The 18,886-nt window shown below is 39.1% G+C and overlaps 1 protein-coding gene across 5 annotated transcripts in view; it reads right to left on the bottom strand.

The window, feature by feature from the left end:
- il1rapl1a (interleukin 1 receptor accessory protein-like 1a) overlaps positions 1–18,886 on the bottom strand; it is a 260,744-nt gene that overhangs the window by 54,988 nt on the left and 186,870 nt on the right. For all 5 annotated transcript variants that reach the window (XM_024286881.2, XM_024286882.2, XM_024286879.2 and 2 more), the window contains one exon: positions 18,115–18,189. In XM_024286881.2, the coding sequence (XP_024142649.1) occupies positions 18,115–18,189 (75 nt within the window). The remainder of the gene's footprint in view (positions 1–18,114; positions 18,190–18,886) is intronic.

Here is an 18,886-nt window from a genome sequence, read left to right on the forward strand (position 1 = left end):
CAGGGCAGAACAATGCAGCTGCAAAGAATACAGACCTCCAAACAGGTATTGTCTAAGGAGAATGCAACTAGCCATTGCCAGTGGGACAATATCCCGGACGAGCCCCCAAACATGTTTCAGCCACTTTACTCAAAGGAAAAACAAAAAAAAAGTTTTATTATCTCAAGTGGGACGGCAAAAAAGATGAGGAACACAGTTAATTGTACAAGAAAAAAGAAAGAGAAAAAGATAAATTAATGTGCAACTGTAGGAACCAGACAGACAAAGATAAGGGGATTGGAGCCTTAGGCAAACACAAAATAAGACAGGGAAACAGCTGACGCAACCACACCAACAAACAGAGTGAGCAGATTCCTGCTACAGGCGGCTTCACCAAATCTAAACTACCTAAAGCAACAAATAAAACCTACAAATCTGGAACACCAAGCCCTAATACCAAACTAAAATAACAACATCTGGTAATTTAAGACTGCTGAGGACAAAAAAAAACACCCTGCTCCTTTGCTTCTGGCTGCTTCCCAGCAGGGGCAAAACAGGACCTTACCTGCCAGGTGAGCAGCAGGACAAAGAGGGGGGTGGGGGGGGATTGCAGCATCAACTTAAGTTCTATCCTCCATACAAGACCCCACTAATGGGTAAGAAAAATATGTGGTCGTTTTTGGCCAGTTTGGGACCCCGAGTAGCCAAGGTTTACACAACATGGCCTAACCACAGGTGGGCAAACTACAGCTTCGGGCCCACATGCGGCCCGGCCCGTTAAGCTATTTAATCTGGCCCTTCAAATTAAAACACACAATATCAAAAATCCTATGTCGTGTTGTTTTTCTGATGTTGGTGTGTTTTCTGAGTTGCACAGTGATTTTTCTGATCATTTCAGCACCACAGGAAGGTGGTATTTCTTCAAGTTTGTGATGTCCCCTCAGGGACATTAACCCATTGGTTCACCAGGAAAAGAACAAAAGTCAGAGTTCAGAAATTAAAACTCCAAAATCTTCTGTTGTATGAATCCATTTTAATCAAAACTAAAGCAGGTTTTTGTCAAAATTCCACAATATTTTTTATTTTATAAGGTTGATTATCAAATCAGTCCTTGTGCCAAATTTCAGAATCCTTTGTGTCCCACATGCCAAAAAGTTTGCCCACCCCTGGTCTAACCTCATGGTTGTTGCTGTCTTTTCCTTTATGACCACCGTCTTATGGATACTGGATATAGATCCTGATATAACCAGAAGGATAATGTACCATGTCACAAATATCAAATCATGCTTTCTGGAACATTATCCTGAGTAAAATGTTCAGCTTTGAAACGTACCCCAACAAGAGATTTGCATCACGGATGTACATCCCTCAAATCCTAAAACCGCAGTGTGATGCTGTCAAGTCAATATGCCATGGTTTCTGTGAGCAATGCTTCCAACATTTTGTTGTCTCTGTGTCCTCAAGAGATGCAATCGTTTTGAAAGCAAAAGGAGGTCAAACGTGACACTCACTGGGGAGTGTACATGTATACTATAATCCACTGTTACAATGAATGGAAAACAACAACTCAAAAAGGCATTGGAGAAAAAAGGCATGGAAACAAGAAAGACAAAGACAGAAAAAGTCCATTAAAAACACTTGTAAATGAGCTCCAGCTATTTACCCCACGCTGGGCCTCTCAAATTACTGACTGTGCTCGAGATGCAGATTGTGAATAGCAATTAAAGATGAGCCGTGTGCACAAACACTGAAAGATGCATGCACTAAACTATGCATGCATCCAGCCTCCTGAAGGCATTTGTTCAATGCAGATCTTCTGATTTCCATGGCAACATTCACTGCTGTGGGTGATGGTGACATCATGAAGATTGATTTTCATAAAAAAAGAACAAAAAATAGAGCAGGGAAAGTTGTTAGCTGGAGTGTGACGGTGGTCTAGAGAATGGGGTGAAGTTGTGACCCCAAAAGCCAGAGGTCTTCCTCAGTTAATGAAGCCCAGACCTGAGAGAAGCAGCACAGCTGCTCTTGTCTTGTCAGCAACAAGGAGTGAGTGATGTGTTTATGTACCTCAGAAAAACTGGATGTGAGGTTCAAACGCCCATCCTTCTCCTCAAGTCTTGTCTTCTGTTCCCGTATGTTTTCTGATGGACCCCCTCCTCTCGACCTTTCTGCCACTTTTCACACCAACTACTTTCCTTATCTATCAGCTCTTTTAACTCTCATACCTGCCACTCAACACCGCCGAAGCTCAGCCGCTAACTCCATTGTCCGTTTACAGCCACCTGCTAACTGGAGAAATCAGAACTCCGAGTTCAGAGGCTCAGTCTTGCCCCCTCTTTTCTTCTCTCCACCCCTCTTTTTTCCTTTTTCACTTTCTTCTGTTACATAACAGAGACAGAAGTGGAGCAAGCTTCAAAGTGAATGGCAAAGCCGTCTTTCCCCCTGCTCGCTTTGCTGTTCATGCATGTCATTCTAGAGCCAGCTCTCAGCATCTCTCCCTACTCTTGTCATTATTTTCTTCATCCATCTCCCTTCGCTACTGTACACCAGCATCTTCTCCACCAAATGCTTCAATTACTGTTTACAGGGCATCTTTTTTGATGGGTACACATTTTATCACATGGCATCTTGACCAACGGCGGGTTTGCAACGACTGAAGGATAAAGGAAATGCAGTTTTTTTGTTTTTTAAACCCAGACGGGGTGATACAGGTTGGTTGCTTGTTTCCTTTGATAGCCTGTCAGGGAGGCTGAGCTTCAGAGAGAGATCAAGCAAAATACAACGGCAAATCAGTGGAAGTTTGAAAATGGAGAAACAAACACGATTTAAAAAGTTTTACCCACTTTGACTTTTCTTTCACTGTAGACAAAGTGAACCTCAGACATAGAAATTCCTTTTTTTCAATAAAAAGAAATGAAAAATACAATAAAAAAATGTACTGTTATGTGAATTTGGGTATTCCTAAGTATTCCAGTCACATTTTGTTTGGACCCAACAAAAACTACAATTCCCAGAACCTCACTCTTTGCCATTTGGTTTCATTGAAAAATCTGAAATAATGTCTGAAAGTACAAGTAGGGCTGGGTTGATCAAGTCTGTTAATCAGTCTTAGCTTTATAGATCAATAATCAGTCCATAAAAGTAGAGATTGATCTAATCCATAATCCTAGCTAGTGGATAGAATTAATTCTGGAAATTACTGGCGATACTCAGCCCAATAGTATCCAGTGGTTGTGGGGATATTAAGGTTTAAAAATGTCCTCTATTGAAGATAGATATTGAGTTTTTTTTTCAGATTAGAAAAATGCATTTAAACCTGCATCATGAATGGCTGCATATACTGTAAGAATTAAAAGAGCTTCTTTTGTAGAAGATTTGTAAAATATTTCTTAATAACTGGTGTCACAGTGATAGCTTTCCTTTGGGCGGCTTTGAAGACTAAAGCTCTGCTTCTGTTCTTTAGGTTACAGCAACTTTTACATCAAATAACTGGTTCAGGAATCACCTGCTCCTGGTTGATCATCCGCGTGTTGCTTTTGTAGCCTGTTGTAGTTTTGATGGTTCTTCACGTCTATTGAGTTGGTGCTTCTTAAGCGACATCTCACATGTTGCTTGGAATTGAAAATTGACCTAATTATTGTGTAACTGTTTAATAATTCCTTGTGGCATTCTCCACATTATGCAGCATCTTTACTTTGCTTTGTGTTGTTATTGTCTCAGTTTGGGCTATATGGCTGTCCATTATTCCCTCAGTATAATGCATTTCACCTTTTGCAGTCTCACTGTTTTTGACTTTCTTTCAGTGGATTTTTTTTTTTTTATTATTATTATTTAACAGTAAATTGTACTCTAGACCTGACTGGCTGCAAACTATTGTCAATGAATCTTCTCCATGCTGTGGCCGCTGTCCAGAATGTGTTCAGTTAGCCATTTTATATAAATCTTTAATTCCTATCAGATCTTTTTTACTCTTTAAGAACTTTAAGAGTTAAGAGAAAAACTTGAAAATGTCTGTAAAAAGTGTTTAGTGAGGGGGTTTTACAGCCTTAAAACATCTAAAACAATTGTAAAAAATAAAGATGACTTCTGTTCAGATTTCGTCCATCGCTGGTTAGATTTCAATGTATCTGGCAATAAACGAGCGATGAAAGTAAACCCAGTAGGGTTTTGTTTTTAGGGGAAATAAAAGTCCAAATTATTTGGTGATTGTTGGTGGTGCAGGTTGGCCTTCTTATCTTAAAGGCTCTGGTTCAAATCCCAATAGGTACCTGTGTGGTACTCTATAACTGTCTACCTCGTCCTCCAGACACTGCGGTTTCCTCCCACAGTCCAAAATCATGCTTCTTAGTTTAATTGGTGTCTTTAAATTGCCCTTAGATGCACATGTGAGAGTGTGCAGCCCTGCAACAGACTGGCGACCTGTTCAGGGTGTACCCGGCCTTCAGTTAACAGCAGCTAAGTTATCCTGAATGAAATACAAGTTCTAAAGATGGATAGAAATGTGTTAATCATTCACTTAGAAAGATTTGTAATCAAATTAAATTTAAATTTCTAAGGAAATTGAAACAAATCGCTCAAAAGATAATTCTAAACAGATCCTGCTGTTCTGGGGGAGTAGATTGTGTGAGTGAGTAAAGGTATCTGCAACTTGTCTACTGAAATACTTACCAGTGACTGATTCAACACAACTGCTTGAGACAACCTGCAGAAAACTTGTCTGACAAACACTGGCTCTTACGCACACACAAACATGTGCAAAAAACGTTGACTGACTGAGTGGATACAAAATCTGACACTGAGCATAGAGTTGAGCTCAGGCCAGACAGACATGAAGAACAATCTGCTGGCCTTGTTATGGACCTTAAGCACCAAACCACAACAGATCCTGACAGATGTGTCAGCTCACATTGCCTCGCATCTTTAGCGCTTCCAAAAACTACATCAGACAATAACCTGAAAGTCAGCTCTCATGCTAATATGGAAAATGTAAAATAAGAGACAACGCCTCATCAGTTTTACTAGTTTGCAGCTATCAAAAAGCACAGGAGCAAGTATTGAAGGAGACATGGATCTGCATAGGCAGACATGTCTTTCATCTCATTAGAACAGCTCTCTGCTGCTTGATTCTAAAATACCAGCTTCTTATTTAAATATGTACAGTTAATATTTGGCCAGAATGAACAAGTAAAAGGGAAAAAAGAGTTTATTTTTGGTCATACTGATATTTTGTCTTCAAAGATTTTCACTAAAGCCCCTATATTCTGTTCCTGCATACGAAGCAAATCTAAAAATACCCAGCGTAGCGTTGTGCACATGACCTCTGACTGCTAGCTCTAGAAAGGAGCGATTTCCTGATGACTCCCAGGGGAAAAGTACAATTCTAAAACTCAAACTTCTGCACAATGCAAAATGTTTTCTTGACTGGCAGGTGGATGGACTCAACAAAACTTTCAGAGTTCTCACTCCGCCCAGGTTCCCAGTTTTAGAAACTGAAGTAAACCGCAGTTGTATCTGGCAGAGCATCTTCAGGTTTTATTTTCCCCATTCAGACTACTATGGTTGAATTCAGACATTATTGGTCTAGTTATGTGTCTACTTTCACCAAAAGTCTTTCAATTTATTTGAGTAAAACTAATTCATACTGAAGAAATATCAAGTGTTTAAAGAGCCACTCCAATGAAAATCATCTTTTTTGTGTTTTTAACATGTTCCTATACATTTTTCTCATAATGGAGGATCAATATTAAAGAATTTACAATTAAAGTTGTTTAATTAGTATTTCTTAATTCAAATCAGGATCAGACGGAAACTGGATGCTTGAAAAAGTTCAGACTAATGTAGCAGCTACTGAAATGAGAGTGTTAAAGTCTCCTGTCCGCCTGGGTGCACCCTGGCCCACTCATGCTTGTGTGAGACATGATGAGTGTTCAGCACTTGTGCTGTAAAGAATTTAAATTCTGGCTCAGAATTAAACAACTGGATTGACCCAATACCGCTTGTTGTTAATTTTGTGTCACTAATGTTAGCTTGAGGCTATGCTTTCGTGTGAACAGAGCTCTAAGCAACGGGGAAGGGGGCGGGTTGCTTTGTGCCAACAGTCCTACCCAAAAACCAGAATTGTATTTTCTGATGAGCTAATGCCACTGTGCATAAAATATGTCGCAATAAAACAACAAAGACTTTTTGATTTTAGCTAAAAACTTTTTTCATTATCATTAAAAATTCTCTGTGAGTGATTTTACGATAGAAAAGAATATGGTTGGAGTGGAATTTTAACCCTTTAACACTGGAGCTGCACTTTTTGACTACTGTAACTCTTCAACCATTAATGTAGTTAACATGATTCCAGTGGATTCTGAAGCGGAGAAAAGCAGCCCTCCACTGATACGCTTTTTAGTCATGAAATGCTCACACAATCAAGATAAAACAGCTGATTCTGACACGGGAGAAAAGCAGCTTTGGTTTATGTTATCAATGATGTGCAAAGCTGCAATTCTCTGTGTCAGAATCATCTGATTCACGCTGATCGCATTAAAACTGTTGAAAATTGACGCTATGCCAAAGAGTGCGTGTTATTTAGATGTCTCTGCAACATCTCCAGTGGTAAAAAGGTTAAGCAATGTAGGAAAACTGCACACTCATCCCTTTCTGTATATTCGTTTGCATTGTAATTTTTTTTTCATTGTTGCAATCATTTTGGGAGTTTTTATTGAGACCTTCAAAAAAAAAAAAATCTTTGGCAAATCTTGAAGCCTTAAGGAAGCTCTCTTTGACCCTTCAATTGTGGCTCTCTGGTTCAAGTCAAATAGAAATGCTTTTCATTTCAAAAAGGAGCTTATTTTTAGGACTATGAGGCACATTCATCGAAACAAAACAGTCAAACTTTTATCAAATCATTCACAAACATTTGAAGAACCATAAGTATCACTCCACCACGCTCCTGACAACGATACCCACAATGCTCCAACAATCCGTTACAGCTTCATAGTCCTACTAAAACATTTTGACAGACCGCTGTGTACCACCGAACTCCAGGTCAGCAACCACAAACCAGGATTCACACACGCCAGATTCGAAACTGTTAAACTGTTTCAAGGGTTTTATTGTGCTGTTATTAGCATTATTCGCTCTAAATTAATTCTACATAGAAGTTTAAGTATTTCCACCAATAAACGGTATATGACATTAAACTACAATATTTGCTTGTGATCCTATGTCTTTTATTTTGAAAGGAAGTCATATCTAGAAAAAATATATATTTTTCTTGTAAGTTTACATTTTATTCATGCACAAGAACACAATCATTTACTGATATTTGTTAAAATAGTAAAAATAACATAAATACAAAGGAGTGTCATATTTTACTAAGACTTCTCGGCTCTTTAAATGTTGAAGGTTTCTATCCCCTGATTTAGACACAGATCTTAGGTGTGAAGGTTGGTCAGATTATTCCGAGGTACCATTAGGTTTGGGTTAAACAATAGGAAAAAAAAAACCCCAGTGAAAAAGAATGTTTTGCATAAATTTTGTCTCATTATGTTTATATGTCATTTAAGTCAGAAAATTAAGCTGGAATGTTATTATATTCAGAGCCCAGATCAGGGCACAGAGCAGTCTTTATAGGAATATACAATAAAATACAATAAATAAGCGCAAAAAAACAGTTGAAAACTAGTTTAGTAAATGTCCTGTATTAGTATTTACAGGGATATATCAGCATTCAGATTTAATGAACTCGTATCTTTCTCAGGTTTACCAGCTTGTGATGAAGTGCACTAAAACCCACCATGTGACAAAAGCTGAATTTATGCAGTTCAGTGCTGATTTGTGCCTCTCAAAGACAACAACAGCCGGGGCTCAGCCACTGTTTGCATTCTTAAAGCCTCAGTGGCTGCAGTGAGTCATTTCAATGCATCAATAACCAAACCACTGATGACAGCTGATGCACAGCGGGGTTCTTGTGTTTGACTTTATTGCCTGTCACAGTCTGCGGAGCTGCTCCTGTCTCTACCTTTGTCTATTTCTGCACCTCTCTGCCTTTTCCCCTCCTCCCCTTTTCCTGTTAGGCATGTGTAGAAGCTGTTAGTTCATTTATCATACTGCAGACTGCTGCTCTCAGCCCCAGACTCCATGATTAATGACGACCATTCACGCGCTTAAACATCTAGCTTTGTTTCGCTGACACACTACTTACCATGCTGGTCACCATGGGTTACATAACGCCGGGTTACTGTGAGGCTGCACATGAACAGATACTGTATCTGCAGGGTGACCTTTAAGGGCTCTGTGTGTAAAATTAGAACATGTAGAACTAATTAGTTTTTGCTTTTAAGAGAACTTGAATAGGATTTCAATTTCAACATTGCATCGTAGAAGACTTTGCAAACCAGCAATTGTTGGATTTCTTTTAAGGCCTTTTTAAAATGTTTTTAATTCAAAAATGGCAACTTTTTCTCAAAATTAAATAAATTCACTTTTTATTTCACTGATTACATGATGCATCTATGTATTGTATTAAATTACATACTTTTTGTTCCTGATATGTTTTAAACAATCTAATGCAAAAATAATAATAAAAAAAAAGAAATATGATAATTTTAGATTTACTTGAAACCAATCAAACCTTTTTTTCCGTTTTATGTAAATTTAGACCAAGAGATTTGTTGCTCCACTTTTTCAAAAGAAGTTTTGTCATCTAAAAGTTTGTAAAAGTCTACCTAAATTGCAGAATGTAAATCGACAGCGCTCCAGGCATGGCTGCCTTAATGTTCTGGGTTGAGTATGCAGAGGTGCATCTTTGAATTGTTTGGATATCTGAGGGAAAATTCCCACAGAGAATAATTTCACCAGAATCCTTCTTTTTCAATAGTCTTCAATAGTCGAGCTTCACTAGACTAGTAAAGTGTCCGAGTTTACTTGCAAGTGAAATCTGCAGATTAGATGTGTGAGGAGTCACATACAACAGAGAGGAAGCAAATCCAAGAACATGGATCTCAAAGTTAGAAAGTCATGTAGGATAATGTGGAGAAGTAAGGAGGTGCAGGCGTCATCCGTTTAGAGGAAAAAGTGGCGTACTCTTAACTTTAGATGACGTTTGTGAAACACATTAAGCTTGAAGTCAAAAAGCAAAAGTCATCAAGTGAAGCTGTTGGGGAGAAGGGAGGTGATACAACCAGAAAACCAGGCAGCTAGAAAGAAGTTTTCTAGGATAAAGACATGAGTTGTTTGAGTTAGTGAGTCTAGGAGAGTTTGTACATTTAAACATCTGTGGAAGTATTAGCCACTAATTACTTTACTGTTGTTGCATTTGACCTACAACTACAGAACATGAATGTTTCACTTTTGCCCAAAGACATTTTTAACATTAGATCTAACACGTCATAATTTGAATCCCGGCTGAGCCTGCATGGGGTTTTAGGGCTGTGTACTAGTAGATCTATGGCGATACAATATGTATCCAGATACAGGTAAAGATACAATATATCACAATATATCTACAGACTGTAATAGAGACAATGTTTCACTTTTTTAAATAAGATTATGACTTCAAAACTTGTTTTTCTAAATGTTAATATGCCTTAGACATAAATAAAATGATATAAATTACCTTTTATTTAGGCTAAAGTACTGCAACTGTATCTTACATGCTTTTACCCAAAGCAAATTCAAAGTGTTTTTCTTTTGGTAAATTAACAAATATTGATTCAACATTCAATGTGGTTTTCACAACAAAATCTGTTTCAGTATTTCAAACAAAGCTTAAATGTACTTTTAACCAATGAGGTATGACTAAGAAAATAAAGTGCTATTTATTTCTATCACTGCTCCAATCTATTTTATCAGGTAGAAAATGGCTGCTGGATTAAACAACCAAAGAAATAACAAACAATCTCCAACAAACTGCTTATTTCAATTGAAATTATGGATTGGTATGAGTTATACCTTACGTACAGTTATGACATATACAGTATAGCATTATTATTGGACTACTTTAGATAGAAATATTTGTTTACCGACGTCCATCCAGATAACTGGCACCATACAGGGTATAATCATGTTCTTACCAGCAGTTACTAACTCCAACAACCATTAGATTCATTCAGACATCATTACTAACATGGTACTTGATGTGTAGTAATGTGTAAATCATACTAAATCCTTGAAAATGCAATTTTCGAATGTTTAGGAATGCATTAAGTAAACGAATTTAAGCTAACTGTAAAATAATATGCTTTGTAGAAATAGATAATAAAATAATTGAAACTTCATTAATGCTTAACAATGTACAAACTAAGATTAGTAAAGGGACACTGAAGTTTCTAAAGGTACTACATGCAGAGAGAGATTTTTTTCCACATGGGAAGGATTTGATGTGATGCATTAATGCTCAATATTTGGCAGATTAAGAGTTCAAAAGTGCAGTCACCATTAGTAACTGGATTACACAAATGACCAGTCAGCCGACATGTCAGAGTTACTGTGGGCATCGATTGTTCTGGTGTTAAACAAAAGCATGGAATGCACAAAAGATTTTATCTACGTGGACACACGTTTCAAAACAGTGTATGTGGGGTTTAATCATTTGACTGCATATGTGGACTAGATAGTGACTCCTCCCCCTGGTGTTCCAAACAGGAAGTACCTGCTGGCTCCAAGAAGTCAAATTCCAAAATAAGGCGCCATGACTCAGTCATTAAATTTGTCAGAATAACCATTCTTGATCTGCTTTTTTCAGACAGTGACTATTCTCACATTATTAGAGCAGGGTTAGAGTTACAATAACTGCTTTGTGCTTGGACGCATGTAAATTTGTGTGAGTAACATCAGCCATTTTTTTTTAACATGTTCTTGCATTTCCTGTTTTTTTCATATTTTTCTTTAGTGCAAATTATTTAAGGTATAAAGTGGCCAATCGGATGACTGAGTAAAAGCATGTGGTCTCATGTCGGACGTTCAAAACACTGACTGACAGATTCTACCAAGCCGGCTTCAAATGGTAGGAGTGTGAACTGGTGGTCGCCATAGAGATGATAACTCAGACCAATCACAGCTTACTCACAATGTCTGGTTCCAATATGGCGACAACCATACCACAAAAAAATGTGCAATCCGCAATTCACGTCAGAGTAGAATAAACTCAAGATTTGCAGATATGCTTTAAAAATATGTTTTGACTACTATTAGGATGTTTTTTAATTTTTTGAACTTTTGTAAAATACAATTTACAACCACTAATTTGCATACATACATACACAAAACGTTTTCAAAGTAACATAAATATGGTTTTGCTCAGCCAGTTGCTCATCAGGCTTCATCACTTAAATCAAAGGCTAACTTTTATTTCCCACCACACTTATTATTTCATTTTTAAATCAAACATTTATTTCCAAATTATCAGGGCAAATGTGTTATGCTTTTCCTAATGATTCCATGGATTATTATTCTAACACAAAGCTTCAGTGGGAGAGTCTGCAACAAGTGCCATCACAGATCACGCCACCTTCTCTGTTTTTGGCCCTAGCTCTGCAAAATTATAGTCTAATTTCTTTCCGGATGAGTGCACCCATATGGAGGTGCAGGGGGACACTGAGCTCCTCTATCATTTACAATTATCCAATGACTGGGGGGGACTGCACTGCAAGCGAATGTGTGACCTCCTGTTCCGCTGAATAACGCAGGCTGCAAATGTCTGTGTTTGATCAAGAGAAGAAGCAGATAAAATGTTCAAAGTCAGCGAAATCTCTCATGCACATCTTGCTGGGGTGGAGGTGCTTCAGTCATATAATTGGTGAGCTCATTTGTGCATCTTTTTGACTATTTTACACATTTATTGCTATGTCAGTTAGATTGTTGAGCTACATAAACATTAGACGTGTGGTGCGTTCAAGAACGTGCTGAATGCACGTTCTTGAATGCGCTTTTAGCATGTGGTGTTCTCATTGGACTGTTGCTACCCAATACTAGCGCATGTACTCTTACTTGGAGGAGGCTTGGAATTAAATGTCAAAGTGGTGCAAATCTTGCTCCAGGCCTTTTCGTTCACAGCTCTATTCCAACATATTCCAACATATAAAACAGACCGCTATTATTGTTCATTTCTCCTGTTTGATTATTTTTCAAAAAGTGGGCATTTTCGTGCTTTAAAAGACGACAATATGACAAAAACAATATGCTACTACCAAATTTGAGTCCCTGATTGGTTGAAGGGCCTGTACAATGTAAAATCAACTTTTTGAGCTATTAAGTGTATTTATAATGTTAATTCCTCACTACAAATAACCCAATAAACAACAAAAGCAAAATTTTAATCTGTTCATGCATTTCTGGGTATCCACTCTAGGGATTAGACCCTCCCAACTCACAAAAATGAGTGGGTTCTCACGAGCTGATGTCACAAGTTGAGAACAGCCCCTTTCAAGTCTGTGCTGCCGGAACTGCCCCCCAGGCTAACACAAACACCTCATTTCTTTGGTCAGCTAGCACCTGCTCACAGCTAGCTGTGATCAGCTGGTAACTTCATCACTAAGCTATCAGTAATCAGCGACTAACTTCACTGCTAAGCTAGCTGTAATTGGCGGCTAACTTCAACGCTGAGCTAGCTATAATCAGCAGCTAACTTCCCAGCTCAGCTAGCAATGATAAGCTGCTAGCTTTGCCTCTCAGCTGCTCAGCTGCTAGCCTACTATCTCTTCCTTCAGGCCACTAAAAGGCAGATATACGGTATGAATATCCATCTTTGCAAAAGTTTGGATGTTGTTTGTTTTTGTGGGCGAAACACAGACATGCTGCAGAGGCGGGCTCTATGATGACGTCATAAAATGGGCGGCACCCACAAGAGAAAAACGCGTTGATTCAGAGATCGAGGAGTCTTACTTCCGGGTATGAAAATAGCTCACAAAGATAACTCATATTGCATAAATAATTTGTTTTTTAGCGATCCAAAGGTAATATATGATCATATATATTAATATAGTTTACTCTGAAAGGCTTAAGAAAAGCATGGCTTTAAAGTTCAACTAATTTAACTTTCAACAGACGATCAATAGCTGCATTGGGTTGTATGTAGAGCCCAAAAAACTGACTTAAAAAGTTGCGTAATGATGTATAAATATGTAAGTTCTGAAAGTGGAAGCCTGAAACTCGCATTTACACTTGGTTAGATCGCTCAAACATTTCCAGGCCCAATGTGAACGTAGCTTATGTCTTTGGATGAGAACTTTGTCCGGTCGTGGAGATTTTATAAATTCTCAGTTTCTGATGGAAATACTGAAGCAGGACCTCATCACCTCACCACTGTTGGACTAGAGAATATATTTGTGTGTGGAGTTTGCATGTTCTCCCTCTGCGTATGTGGGTGTCCTCCACAGGCTCAGGCTTCCTGCCACAGTCCAAAAAAATGCTTAATAGGTTAATTGGGTTCTCTAAGTTGTCCCTGGGTGTGAATGTGCAAGTGTAGGGGTGTGGGATTGTGGCCCCGCCCTTGACCAACAGTAACCAGGTTAGGCCCTTGACTTCATGGGATAAACAGTTTTAGACAATGAGTGGATAGCAATAGATGTGACTGAATGAATAAAGACAAGCTCAGAAATTCTTAATAAAACGCCTGGTAAAAACCACATGTAAAATGTAAAATGTCAAGTTGTATGACACTGTGGTAATATTCCTGATTATTTCTGAAGCCCTTAGGCAGATTTATGTCATAACAACTGCTCTCATGCAGCGTTTCACTGGTGGCTCTGGAGTTTAATGAGCACGGTCTATAATGATGGAACCTGTAAATGTAGGATTTTTGGCCCTGAAGCAGAATAGGACTCTACTGCAGAGCCAGCAGACCTCGGAACAGAAGGTCAATGAAAAATCAAACCTTCACCGTGTCCTTGTTTCTCAACTATCTGCCACCTCTCAGTCCTCTGACATGACCAGCGTGACTCCTCACTGTCTCCTCTACACTTTCAGTCACTGTTGTGCACAGTGTGGCAAAATCTTTGCATCATCCTCTTTGCCAGTTCATCCATTGCATCCCCGCTGAGTGTCTTCTGTAAGGGTTTATGCAACATAAGTGATTTATGTCTGCTAGCTCAGTTGCTGTGTAACACTATCTAAGATGGATGCTATTTGAAACATGCACTGGTTGCAACAGCATAGGAGATAAACTGAAGCTGGGTTTCCTGGCAGGACTGCAGATTTATCTCTCTGCTTACGGCTCTGATTTTACTACCAATCCACCAGGCTTCACCAGCTCCCCTTGTCTTAATTTTGTCATGTTGCTTCATTCCCCATGCTTTAGCCATGGCTTAACAAGGGTTAGAAAGGAAGATAACGAATAAATGTAGCAAAATAAAGAAAAAATGCTTATCTAGAGGACGAAACAACATACACGGTGCAAAGTGTTTACCTTGATGTCTCACTGATTTAGGCCTTGCTAGATGTGTGTTGGAGCTGACTGTATGACACAACACAATCTTCCAGAATCCCCCCTTGGCCTGCTCGCCCATAACTTTCACTGATAGAAGTGCCAAGAGGTGTCATTATGGGATGACTCCTCAGCTTCCACTTGTCAATGTAGACCATATGCCAAAGAGCCCATGAGAGTGACTGCTATGTTCCTGTATGAGTTTAGTAAAATCTATGACCTCATCCAAGACATATCTGGTCATTTTTTGAGCTTGATAAACACAATTGAGAGTCCAAAAAATCTGGATTTCTGTGGTTTGTAGATTTAGATACCTGTAATCAATGGGAATGAGGGTGGGGCATTTTGATGCATGACTTAGTTTTTAGCCCCCTTTACTTTATATGAGAACTGGACCAAGTGTGACATCACACATAAAAAATGGCTGGAAGGAAATTAAGTCATTCAGTCATAATTTTCACGGTACAAACTTTACCATATTGGGACCAAAAATCTTTGGTGGGGAGTGATTGGTCCGAGTCAGTCAGAGTCAGCATTTCTATGGCACTCTTGGTTATCAGGGGTGGGCTTGTTAGACGTCCACAACCCTAGCACTTTAAAAAGCAGGCTACATGAAATCTGTCAATCCAAAAAAAAAAAAAAAAAGAGAGAAAAAAAGTATTAGCATAAACATGTTAAAAAAGGTATCAGAGCAAAGAATGGTTATTCTTGATAAATGTAATGACTGAGGCTATGTCTGAATTCCCACCGTAATTGCTAATTATAAAAAAATATATAGTGCAGGACTATCAAGTGCCCTGGATTTTAAAAGCTACTTTTAAAAATCCTAAAAAGTAACTATGCTTACTACTTCTTTTTTCTTTTTTTTAAACTGTGAATATGACATCACCGATTTCATGAGGTGAAAACCTAAACATTACGTAGATGGTTTATTAAAAAAATAAATAAATAAATAAATAAAACTTAGAGCAAACGCAATGCATTATGGTCCATATTCCCAAATTTATTGAGCATCAGTGCACAATGGATTTTCGCTGAAAAATCTGGAGCATTTCTAGGGCTCTCAATTTTGGAATTGTTGATTTGGACAGCTTTACAGTGATATTTCTCATTAGAAGTTTATGGGATTTTGACTACCCCCCTTCCTTTGTGAGTCACTTATTCTAGTTATTTCTAGAAGACCATTTGAAATAAAGATAAACCTCAGCAGAAGAGTTCTGTAACTGTAGTTGAATTAAAAAAAGAAAAAAAAGAAAAATTATGCTGCACTAATAGGACATCTATTTTTTATCATGGGTTGTCAGTCATGAGTTCACACAAACAATGCTTGAAAGTTGCCTTAACCTTCACACAACTGGCTTTAGTCAGCTAATTGGTGATTAACTCATCATAAAATAAATATTAGCTGAGAACAGCTGCTTGCTAGCTTGCACAAGCTACTGCTAGCTGACAATTATATGCGGCTAAAGATTTACTTGTGCATCCAACGCACAGTGAAGTTAAGTCATGTTGACATTCATGTGGACTTTTAGCTACTCATATGCATGTCAGGGTTTTTAATTGCTCTTTTTGCTCTTGAGGGAACCTTGTGATCTCACCACGTAATAGCATACAAACGAAAGGTACATTTTTAACAACGGTTCTATGAATGGCCGCCAGAGTCCCCGGTCCCTCGGGTTCCTTGTGTTTCTGGAGTTGGGACCGCACTCCTGACTTTATTGCCTCGTGTGGGTCACCTGAAGGTCACAGGTGACTTTGTAGTCAACAAATTCTCGAACTACGCATGCGCAAGAAGGATCGCCCAGTGCTTGAAGCACTGCCTCTGGTGGTCAGGAGGGATGAAGTTATGACTTAGAACGAGAACTAGAACTGAAATTATGTTGCGTAGCAGGAAACCTTTCATTGGAAGTGGCTAAATAGTGTCTTTTCCATAACCTTGCTAATTGTGGATTTTTTTATGTCAGGATATTTAAAACAAGGATTCGACTCCAGCTTGTTTTTTGCTGGCTAATATATGAATTAAGAAACACTAAAACTCATATTCATGTCTCAAAACTTAAGTATCTTGAACCACTGACACTGTCTAAATCTGGTTAATGTGATGGAAGTTTTTGAATTTGAACTTATCCTGATACTACGTTCACTCCGGGCTTGGTAACACGTTCAAGCGACCACTTCCAATGAAAAGTCTAAGTAAACGCACCTGTATGCACATTTTGGGTTTTCGTGTACAGAAGTCTTGGACACGTTGTTAAACAAGTTTTTTGGGCTTTACGCACCAAACGCGCAGCCACTGATCACGCAACAACAACCAGTTGAACTAAGACCAATCAGAGACTCGATTTTGGTAGTGACGCACGAGTAGCATCCTTTTCAAAACATGGAAGTACCAAAAGATCATGGAGGAAAATTAAATGAGATCAGTTTGTATAAGACACCAAGTCTTTCAGCTGGAAAAGAAAAAGCAAGATTTACAAAATCTGTATTGCTTCAACATTTCGCACCAAGTCTCTTCCAACTGTGAGTAAAAGTATCAGGTAGCGACAGAACAGTTGGACACCATATGCCAAAAGAGTATCCAAAAACCCGTGTGCACTGCAATGTTAAACATTTTACCTTCTGCTTCTTCTGCTTCACTTTTTGTATTACTATTTTTTTTATTTTTCTGTATCCAAATATTTTTCCTTTCTAAATCCCTGCTTCACTTTATCCTGCTAAGTCATTTGTATGGGAGCCTGTGAGTCGTCCTCAACACACACATATAAAACCGGGCATGGAGCTAAACACAAGATCAGAACAACACAAAACAAACTAAAGAAAGAGCGAGCAGAGAGACTTTGAGAAACAACTGTGAAACAGTCTCAAAAGAGAAGCCGAGCTTTTCCTGAAATCTCCATGGAATCAGGATAGAGACAAACGACACAAATAGCTTAAGGGCCTATTGTGTAACCTGTTCATGCATTGCTGTGAGTAGGCTGACATGTGAGGCTCAGGCTGTCAGTTTATCAACAGCAGCAATTTTTCACCCTTGATCAGCCAGCCGTGGAGGCATTTTAAATGAACTACCTGCATTCCAGTAGCATCAGATAGAAAACAAAAGGCAAGCGCTTGGTGAATTATTGCACCGCCTTTGCCTTTGTCTCCACAATTCTCTTTCTGTCACAAACTCTTCCAGTCCTTCTCTGCTTCTCCAGACCTCTCAGTCTTGTCTGATCGGCTTCACCATGACAGACACATTAGCCATTCACAGAACGGATAAGCACCATGTGGACAGCGGACTGTGCCCAGAAATCAAGCAATATGCTGTCACAGAAAAACAAACAAACCACTCTCATATACTCTCTTGCATTCGTGCCCACATGGTAGTCCCATTGTGACCCCACGTCAGAAAAGACAAACAACAGCGATGGAAAGCGACCGCCGTTCAATGTGGCGAGCCAGCATGTGGAACCCTGGCACCATATGGGCTCTCTATTGTTGACAAAACAGCCTAAGGGACATTAGCACCCATCATTTGCATATACTAAAACCACTTCTGCAGTTGTTTATCTTCTGCTATCTCTCCAGCAAACAAACGTGTCATCATCGATCTGTATTCAACGCCTGGAGGTGTGCTGGAGAGGATTTGTAAAGTCATCCATTTCCTGTCATTCTCTAGTTGCTGTTTCAAACAACTCAGACAAAACTGACAGCAGCTGGAGGAAATCCCATGATGATCTTACCTAGATGCAGCTCTATGGTGCTAATCTTGTTTTCCGTGGGAAAAAGGATCTTCGGCGGCTTGTCGGTCACAGGGGCTGAAACGGAAAGCAGACGCATTTTAAGATATTTCAAGTAAAACAAAGCAAAATGTCTTTAGAAGAAAGACAAGTCAGGATTTATCAAGCAGTTCTTTTCAAGTTCCTCACAGTATTTTCCATCCTCAGTTACATGCATCCACGGGGGATGCGCCTATATGGGTACTGTAGGTTTTTAGGTTGTCCTGGACCATGGATGTTGGTAGACAGGTGTGGCCGCATCTTAAAGGGAGCCCAGGTGTGTCATACAGATCCTTTAAGGCTCATGGGGCCACTTCAAGAAACGTCATGAATGGAACAAATTATTGTTGTGCGTGTGGTAACTGTATCGAGAAGTATTTCTGATGAAAATGTAAGTTACACTCACTTATTGGATGATGCCCTGATGCCCCACCGTAGGTCATTAGTAAGGTCATATAAGGGTTTCTTACTGATGACGTGCAAATGCTACATGCACGGGTCTGCAAGTGATACATAAGTGTCCATACAACCATTCTAACTGATGTTTGGTTAAGGACCCCTCACCGTTTTGGGTGACCCAACTCATCGTTTTTTGACTTGCTGGCTGTTTCCATTAAATCACTCACGGGTCCCCAACCTCCAGGCCACAAACAAGAACCAGTACTGTATCGGAATGTGGAGCACACCGGTTCTCTAATCCTAACCTGGTACTGGTTTGCGTCCAGCATTGCGTCTG

Source organism: Oryzias melastigma, linkage group LG21 (assembly GCF_002922805.2).
Source record: "Oryzias melastigma strain HK-1 linkage group LG21, ASM292280v2, whole genome shotgun sequence".
NCBI lineage: Eukaryota > Metazoa > Chordata > Actinopteri > Beloniformes > Adrianichthyidae > Oryzias > Oryzias melastigma.